The sequence below is a fragment of the Podarcis cretensis genome (assembly GCF_951804945.1).
Source record: "Podarcis cretensis genome assembly, chromosome: 8".
NCBI classification, from domain to species: domain Eukaryota; kingdom Metazoa; phylum Chordata; class Lepidosauria; order Squamata; family Lacertidae; genus Podarcis; species Podarcis cretensis.
Window position 1 is genome coordinate 5,406,978 of NC_137177.1, and position 9,256 is coordinate 5,416,233.

Here is a 9,256-nt window from a genome sequence, read left to right on the forward strand (position 1 = left end):
CAAGGACATCCTCCTGGCGGGCCTTTTCCTCGCCCCCAGCCTGGCTCTCATTTTGATGCCAGCAGCACCTTGAAAGGACCGAGACCTGAACTCTGAGGCCAAACACGGCCTTAAAACCGCACCTGCCTCTTCCCAACCCCATTTCCTTCGGTGTTACTCTCTTATTTTCTCTTCCTAATACAGTGGTACCTCTGGTTAAGAACTTTATTTGTTCTGAAGGTCCTTTCTTAACCTGAAACCTTTCTTAACCTGAGGTGCCACTTTAGCTAATGGGGCCTCCCACTGCCACCGTGCGATTTCTGTTCTCATCCTGAGGTAAAGTACTTAACCCGAGGTACTACTTCCGCGTTATCAGAGTCTGTAACCTGAGGTGTTTGTAACCCAAGGCACCACTGTAAAGCATTTTCCTTTTAATATTTCCTATTTTCCCAAATAATGAAAACCCTTCTTGTGATATGTGGAAGCTCTAGATAAACTTACATTTGTATCACCATGTAGAAATGCCAGAACACTCTTCCACTTGCATCAAGAAAGGTTACAGGTCATGGGATGTGTGGCTTCATGCGGATATCGACTCCTCTGAAATTACCTTGCTGTGTCCCAGAGTGCCCAGGTCATTTGGGTCTCATATGTCTCACTTTGACACCATGCCGATGGCAACCAGGACTTCCATGGGACTGTTGACATTTCAATCCCATATCTTACTTCCCTGGTACTAAAGACGTCAAAGACCTTTGAGGAGATATGCGAGTTCTCACACGGATGCTAGTTCAACTCCTTCCTCTTTCTCTAAATATCACCTGCCCTTCTAGAATCATAGAGTTGGAAGAGACCACAAGGGCCATCGAGTCCAACCCCCTGCCAAGCAGGAAACACCATCAGAGCACTCCTGACATATGGTTGTCAAGCCTCTGCTTAAAGACCTCCAAAGAAGGAGACTCCACCACACTCCTTGGCAGCAAATTCCACTGTCAAACAGCTCTTACTGTCAGGAAATTCTTCCTAATGTTTAGGTGGAATCTTCTTTCTTGTAGTTTGGAGCCATTGCTCCGTGTCCGCTTCTCTGGAGCAGCAGAAAACAACCTTTCTCCCTCCTCTATGTGACATCCTTTTATATATTTGAACATGGCTATCATATCACCCCTTAACCTCCTCTTCTCCAGGCTAAACATGCCCAGCTCCCTTAGCCGTTCTTCATAAGGCATCGTTTCCAGGCCTAGGGTCAGATAAGTCTGGAAGCAGTAGGCAATGTACACATTACAGCTTTACACAGTGCAGGAGGGTGGCATGGGGATTACAAAATGGAGGCATACAAAAATCATGCCTAATACATTCTATCAAAAAGGTTAAATACAATAAGTACTAGGACACTTCGAACAGAATCAAAATCTATAATATCTAATATTCAATCAACTGTCACAAATTTTACCCCAAGTCCTTCCTAGGAAAGCTCAGCGTGGACAGCCATCTCATCAGTGTCACCAAATCACTCTTATCCCTCACCCCAAGCATTACGTGACAAAAATGTTCAATGAATGAATAAATCTTTATTTGCGTCACCCCCCGGGCATACCAATAGAGCAACAATACGATATACAAAGAATAAAAATAAAAAGTCCATTATATAAAATACATTGTAGGGTTTTGAGTCAATAGTCAAATAGTGGATCTTATTCTAATTGTCCCAGGTTTGCAACCCAATTCAAATTGCAAGCTTTGCTGTCTCCTGCTCATCTTGATCTGCCAATAAATAGTTGTAGAAATAGCTATGGGGCACCAGATGTGGCAAAGAACCCAGCTGCAATTCTCACCTCATACAAACTAAGGGCTCCTAAAATTAAATCTGTATACAGCCACTACTATAATTTGCCCCCAATGTGAGTTCTTTGATGGGAAGCGAGGCGGGCCCTGTGACTGAAGCTCTTCCCACATTCTTGGCACTAAAATAGTTTTCTCTTGCTGTGAATTCTTTGATGGCTCATGAGTTTGGCCTTCTCAATGAATCTCTTTCCACATTCCAAGCACTGATAGGGTTTCTCCCCTGTATGAATTTTGTGATGGGTTGTGAGATGGGCACTCTGGGTGAATTTCTTTCCACATTCCAAGCACTGATATGGCTTCTCCCCTGTATGAATTCTTTGATGGACACTGAGAAGGCCTCTTTGAATGAAGCTCTTTCCACATTCGAAACACTGATATGGCTTCTCCCCTGTATGACTTCTCTGATGGGAAGTGAAACTTCTTTTCCAAGTGAAACTCTTTCCACATTCTAAGCACTGGTAGGGTTTCTCTCCTGAATGAATCCTCTGATGGACAGTGAGCTGGCGTCTGTCAATGAAGCCCCTTCCACATTCCAAGCACTGGTAGGGTTTCTCCCCTGAATGAATCCTCTGATGGACACTGAAATAGTGTCTATCAATGAAGCCCCTGCCACAATCTTGGCACTGATAAGGTTTTTCCCCTTTATGAATTCTCTCATGGGAAGTAAAATTGTTCTTTTTTCTGAAGCTCTTGCCACACTCTTGGCACTGATAGGGTTTCTCCCCTGTATGACTTCTCTGATGGGAAGTTAAACTGCGCTTTTTTCTGAAGCCTTTGCCACATTCCAAGCACTGATAGGGTTTCTCCCCTGTATGAATTCTGTGATGGATTGTGAGATGGGCGCTCTGGGTGAATTTCTTTCCACATTCCAAACACTGATATGGCTTCTCCCCTGTATGAATTCTTTGATGGACATTGAGCTGGCTTTGGTGACTGAAGCTCTTTCCACATTCCAAGCACTGATAGGGTGTCTCTCCGGAATGAATTCTCTGATGGACAGTGAGTTGGCCTCTTCGAAAGAAGCTCTTTCCACATTCCAAGCACTGATATGGCTTCTCCCCTGTATGAATTCTTTGATGGACAGTGAGCTGGCTTTGGTAACGGAAGTTCTTTCCACATGCCAAGCACTGATAGGGTGTCTCTCCGGAATGAATTCTCTGATGGACAGTGAGCTGGCTTCTTCGAAAGAACCTCTTCCCACACTCCAAGCAGTGATAAGGTTTCTCCCCTTTATGAATTCTCTGATGGGAATTTAAACTGCCCTTTTGACTGAAGCTCTTTCCACACTCTTGGCACTGATAGGGTTTCTCCCCTGTATGAATTCTCTGATGGACAGTTAGATTGTTTCTCTCCATGAAGCCCTTTCCACATTCCAAACACTGATAGGGTTCTCCCCCTATATGTATTCTCTGATGGACAGTGAGCTGGCTTCTTCGAAAGAAGCTCTTTCCACACTCCAAGCACTGATAGGGTTTCTCCCCTGTATGAATTCTCTGATGGGAATTTAAACTGCCCTTTTGAGTGAAGCTCTTTCCACACTCTTGGCACTGATAGGGTTTCTCCCCTGTATGAATTATCTGATGGACAGTGAGCTTGTTTCTCTCCCTGAAGCTCTTTCCACATTCCAAGCAGTGATAAGGTTTCTCACCTGTATGAATTCTCTGATGGGAAGTGAGACTTATTTTCCAAGTGAAAGTCTTTCCACATTGCAAGCAGATATATGGTTTCCCCCCGGAATGAAGTATGTGATGGGAAGTGAGCTGGGTGCTCTGACTGAAGCTCTTTCCACATTCAAAGCATCGATAAGGTTTCTCCCTCGAATGAATCCTCTGATGGACAGTGAGCTGGCGTCTGTCAATGAATCTCTTTCCACATTCCAAGCAGTGATAAGGTTTCTCCCCTGTATGAATTCTCTGATGGGTAGTTAAACTGCCCTTTTGACTGAAGCTCTTTCCACACTCTTGGCACTGATAAGGTTTCTCCCCTGTATGAATTCTCTGATGGACAGCAATCTGGCTTTTTATTCTGAATCTCTTTCCACATTCCAAGCACTGATAGGCTTTCTTCTCAAGGGGATTTCTTTGATTTGAAGTGGAATGGGAGCTCTGACTGAAGCTCTCTCTGCACTCTGAATATGGATACGACTTCTCCACTCTGTGGCTTTTCTCGTGGTCTCCCTCGTTCTTCAGCTCCAATTCATCACCACCTGCAACCGAGAGAGAAACAGATTAGAGCCTCAGGAAGCAATGGAGCCCCCAATTATGAAGCAGTGCTAATTAATGTTTGTGACCCAAGAAGAACTGAGGGGAGTTAGATTTGAGGTCTTCCTGCAGGGTTCACTGCCTGAGATTCAAAAAGCCTGGTTATTTTCTGGGATGGATTTTGTTTGGCCCCATTATGGGATCTGTGCCATCTCCAACGTCACTCGTCTCTTAAGTCAACTAATGACAGAAAGAAGCAAGAACAGAAACAAAAAATCTGACAGAAGCTACTTGAACATCCTGAATCCCTTAGAAGCCTACATTTAAGAAGGCCGTGTGCATTTTAGAGGAGCCTGGGAAAAATACGGAGGGTTATCTTATCTCCCCCAGAGGCTCTTCAGCTGAGCTCCTTTCCCCCTGCTCAGCATCCTGCGCCTCTGGCGGCCCTGGCCCTATGAGGGGAAGGAGAAGGGTCAGCCTTCCTTCTCCTCTGCATCTGGCCAGATGGTTCTCAGCTCTGCTGGAGTCATGGCTGCTTTCCTGAGGCCCTTCCTGTGCTGCTGCCCCTGGTGAAGGGGCCCTGATGGGAGGCTGTGGGGCTGCAGAGAGGCCAGCCCTTCAAGAGCAAAAGGGGAGCCATCTTGGAGGGGGATAGGCATGATGATGATGATGTTGGTGATAATTGTAATAATTTTATTGTTTATATCCCACCCACCTGGCTGGGTTTCATGCTTTGAAAAGGCAGAACTGGAGGAAGAATATTTACAGGGAAAGCAGTCAATGGTCTTCCATCCAATTTTTTCTGTGGGAGTGTTAGAATCCCAGGGGCTGTGGGTGGTGCTGTTGAGCCCGATCGAAAATTCAGAGACTCCACCCATAGAGATATGTCTCCAATTTCAAAGCAGATAGGATGATCCAAGAGGAAGCCTTACCAAGAGAGTCCAAGATCCCACGATTCTCCTCCATGACTTCCTTGTGCAGAGCTCTCAGGTCAGGATCCAGCAACGCCCACTCCTCGTCTGTGAAATGGACAGCTACATCTTCAAAGCACACTGGACACTAAAAGAAAAGGAAAAAGGTTGTCCTCTTAGACAACATCAAGGTGAACAGTTACACTTTGCTCTGTTGTCTTCTGCCTCTTAACTGATGTTATGTTTTAATGGGATTTTTCTTCACATTTCATTATGGACACATCCCCATTTGCCACATGGAAGGATCCCCTTCCTTCTTTTCCTGTGTGCTGTTCTTGCTGGGTGGGGAGGACACTCCTGATGCCCTATAGACAACATCAAGGTGCACAGGGGGGCAATGACAGGGGGAAAGCCCCATTGTTGGAATGATGAGGTGAATCCTGGCCACTGTTTGGTGTGGTGTGTAAACTGCCTAGAAGCCTATTTTAGCATTCTTTCCTTGGCGGTTCCTCCCACCTTTCCTCTGTGTCCAACCCGTCCATGACATCCTCTTTCCCCACATGGCTCCTTCCTCCTACCTGCTCTGCTTCCACAGGGGCAGCTTCCCCTTCACCACCAAGAAAAGATGGACAAACAGGTCTTGCGGGCATCGTTCGGTCTCCTACAGGAGAAAAAGGTAAGTGCATGCTTCACTCAGAAGGAAAACTACAGGTGGGCCTTTCAAAAAGTAAGAGTAACCATGTAAACGTGGACGTTAGTAACCATTTCACATATTGTGCAAAAATACATTACCCTTTCTCTGGGCTCTTGGCTTCACGTGTCTTCCCAAAAAAAGATGAGAATAGTTCACGGATTAGTTTCAAAAACAACATTATGTGACAAAATGGGGGAGAAAAATTCCTTCCTCCTTACCCAGTGGCCTTACTCTGGAGTCCAATGAAGTTCTCTCTACTTCAGAGGAATCCAGACCCATTTCTGGAAGCTGATCCTTCCCCTGCAAGAGCAACAAGCATTCAAAAGAATTAGATTACAACTGGAATGGCAAAGGACACAAACACTTTAGGGGTATCAAATATCATTCCTCGGATGCTTTCCAAAAAAGGATGGGCAAATTAGTAGAGCATTGGGGGATACTCTCCCTCAAGTTTAGAGCCCCTTGGGAGTATCCAGAGGAAAGTCTCTCTCACCTGCAGCTCTGCCTGCTTTCTCTCCTCTGCCTGACTCAGGAGGAAACCTTCGGCCAGGGCCACTGCCTGGGAACTGGTCTCCGCTCCACATTCCCTCACCCAGCTCTCCATCTCTGCTGGAAGGACAGCCAGGAACTGCTCCAAGATCACTAGGTCCAGCATCTCAGCTTTCGTGTGGGTTTCTGGTTTCAGCCACTGGCGGCAAAGGTGGTAGAGTCGGTTGCAAACCTCTCGGGGTCCTTCGGCCTCCTGGTAGCAAAGCTGCCCGAGCTGCTGGCTCTGCACATCTGAGCGGAGGGTGTCCTCCTCACCCAGGATCCTTTGGACAGACTTTCTCCAGATTCCTCCATGGCTAAGAGTTTGGATGGAATGGCCTCCTCCTGCTTCAGGCCCAGCTGAGTCTTGCGCATCCATCTCTGTTCTCAGGACACCTCCAAGAAATCGAAAGAAGTCCCTACGTCTTCTGCCAAGTTCTGTCTGTCCTAATGAGAGGTTTTAGCAAATCCTACAAAGCAAATATATTTTTCTGATATACCGGTAAATCTGATACACAGTCAGGTAAATAGAAATATTCCCCGGGCAAGTGTGGATGAGTCTTGCTGGGAACCAGGGCTGGACTGCACCACAACTCAGACTGAGCTTACTTTAAAAAATAAAGGAAAGAAGGAAGAAGGAAAAAGTCAAAATGGATGAGTGAGTCATATGCACCCAAGGCAATAGTGGGGGTCCCTCCGACCCCCAAATGTCAGGGCACATTTCTTTCCTGCTTCTGCCTCATGTTGCAGCACTTGCAATCTCCCACATTCTCAAGACTCCTGGGGTGGGTCCCTCTTTCTTTATTCTGAGGGCCAGATCTTTACCTGGCCACCCACCTGAGGACCAGAGCTTCACCTGGCCAAAGAGCAGGTAGGTGGGACCATATAACTTGTGTGTGGGGCCGAAGGACATTGTTTAAAAAAGAGAGATACAGGATTTGCCTTTTTTATGTGATGGTATTAACTTTATACTCTTCTTAATATTGTAATATACTCTTTTAATCTGCCTTGGGAATTCTGGGTGGACATCAAGTAATTGTTTATGATCATGGGGGGGGGGACTTGTCACAGGAGGAGCGGAGACCAGCTAGAATCATCCCTACCTCTTGGCCTCCGTTATCTGAATCTCCTGCCTCTGGATCTACATTGCTCTCTGCCACAGATTCCCCTCGCTCACTACGCCCTGTTACCTCTTCAGCTTCAGACACCTCCTCCTCCCTCTGACCACTCTTCATAGCCCCTAAACCCCTCCCCTGGCCTAGAGCCGCCTTCCCTTGCGGGTTCCCCAGCTGGTTCCCTTCACCATACCTCTGTGCCCATTCAGTCCATGCAGCTGACTCCTTGCATCCTTTATTCTGTTATCTCCAGGTTGGGCTGTGCTAACCTTTTGGGTGAAGACAGTCCAGCCTCCTGTTCTCACTGACGCCAACCTGGGGCCTCTTCTGGGAAGCCCACCAGCAGGGCTGGAGCCCAGGGATAACTCTCTCCCCCTGCATGGCTGCCTCCAACTGTGGGGGCCAGGAGCCTGAATTGGCCTCATCCTCTTCTAAAGCCATCTGGCTTGGTGACCATCCCTTTCTCCTGTGGATGGGAGTTCCATGGGTCTACCTGCACACTGCGACATGGAAGGACTTTATTTATTTCTACCTCCAAATGTGTCCGTCTAGCTGCCACCTGCGTTAATGAACGCGACTGTTTCCTCAATCCCATCGGGGTTCCTTTGCATGCCCTTTTCTTCCTGACTCAGTCACTCCCCCTCCCCAAAGGAGCATGCGGGGTCTTGATGCAAAGGGAGACGAGAGTTGCAGACCTCCTGCTACTTGCAGCCTCCCAGGTTTTGCAGAGAGGAAGGGGGGCAGAACCTCTTATCCCTGGCTTGGGGATCCCCCTGCAGGAGCTGAGCAGGCTCCCCATGGACCCGCCCCACTTCTCCCCAATGCACCCTAAGGAAGAAAAGAGAGGAAACTCACCAGGTCCCTGAAGGAAACATGAGGCAGCTCCTGCAGAGGAGACGAAAGCCACCTTCTCCCTCTTGCAGGGAGCGGGAGGGGCTTTTGTTCGGGAGGACCTCGTCCCTCCTTTATTTCCTGCCCTCTCTAGGAATGCAGCTCATTTCCTTTCAACCCTTGCAAGGTGGAGCAAACCAAGCTCACATTTTCTCTCTCTGAGGAGCCACGCGAATTGCAGAAAGAAACCCGAATAAGGCAGGGGAGCTCAGTTGGTAGAACATGAGTCCCTTGGATCTCAGGGTCTTGGGTTCGAGCCCCAGGTTGGGCAAGATTCCTGCGCTGCCGCGGGTTCGGCTAGATGACTCTGGGGGTCCCTAAGCAGGATGACTCCCTGGCCCCCGTGGCTGGCCTTCTGCGCTGTTCCTTGGAACCCTTGCAAAGCGGAGCCCCCCCCCCCAGGCCCCTTCTCTCTCTTCTTGGGGGACCCTCCTGGCTGCCCCGCCCCCTGGGGACTCCCCCATCTCCCCAAGACAACCTAAGCAGAAGAGAAAGGAGACTCACCGGATCCCAGAAGGAGCTGAGACAACAGCCCTCCTCCTCCTCCTCCTTGCAGGAAGGGATGGGGGAGAACCTCATCCCTTTATTTCCGGTCCTCTCTAGGAATCCAGCTCAGCTCCTTTTAACCCTTGGCGAACTGGGCGCACCCAGCTCCCCTCTCTCTCCCTCTGCAAAGCCGGAGCCCCGGGCATGGCCTGCACCCGGAGGGGGGCCTTATTTGGGGGACCCTGAGCTGCTCCCTCCCTCGGAAACAGGGGCAGGAGGAGCACGAAAACTCAATTCGTTCTGGAGGACCTTTCTTAACCTGAGGTGCCACTTTAGCTAATGGGGCCTCCCGCTGCCGCCCTGCGATTTCTCTTCTCATCCTGAGGTAAATTACTTAACCTGAGGTACTACTTCCACGTTAGCGGAGTCTGTAACCTGAGGTGTTTGTAACCCAAGGCACCACTGTAAAGAATTTTCCTTTTAATATTTCCTATTTTCCCAAATAAAGAAAACCCTTCTTGTGATATGTGGAAGCTCTAGATAAACTTACATTTGTATCACCATGTAGAAATGCCACAACACTCTTCCACTTGCATCAAGAAAGGTTAC

At 48.2% G+C, this 9,256-nt stretch overlaps 1 protein-coding gene across 5 annotated transcripts; it reads right to left on the minus strand.

Annotated features, from left to right (window-relative positions):
• Positions 1-1,371: 1,371 nt before the first annotated feature.
• LOC307221098 (uncharacterized protein) lies at positions 1,372-8,732 on the minus strand. Of its 5 annotated transcripts, none has more exons than XM_079985337.1 (6): positions 8,666-8,732; positions 6,121-6,625; positions 5,846-5,927; positions 5,512-5,594; positions 4,955-5,081; positions 1,372-4,027 (listed from the first exon to the last, which is right to left on the minus strand). In XM_079985337.1, the coding sequence occupies exons 2-6, from the start codon at positions 6,532-6,534 to the stop codon at positions 1,941-1,943; spliced, it is 2,793 nt and encodes a 930-aa protein (XP_079841463.1). In that variant the 5' UTR covers positions 6,535-6,625; positions 8,666-8,732; the 3' UTR covers positions 1,372-1,940. The 5 variants fall into 5 exon arrangements, with proteins under 5 accessions (XP_079841463.1, XP_079841459.1, XP_079841462.1 ...); XM_079985333.1 differs by having other exon boundaries at positions 6,121-6,763; positions 8,666-8,712; XM_079985336.1 differs by lacking the exon at positions 8,666-8,732 and adding an exon at positions 8,126-8,615.
• Between the last annotated feature and the right edge of the window lie 524 nt (positions 8,733-9,256).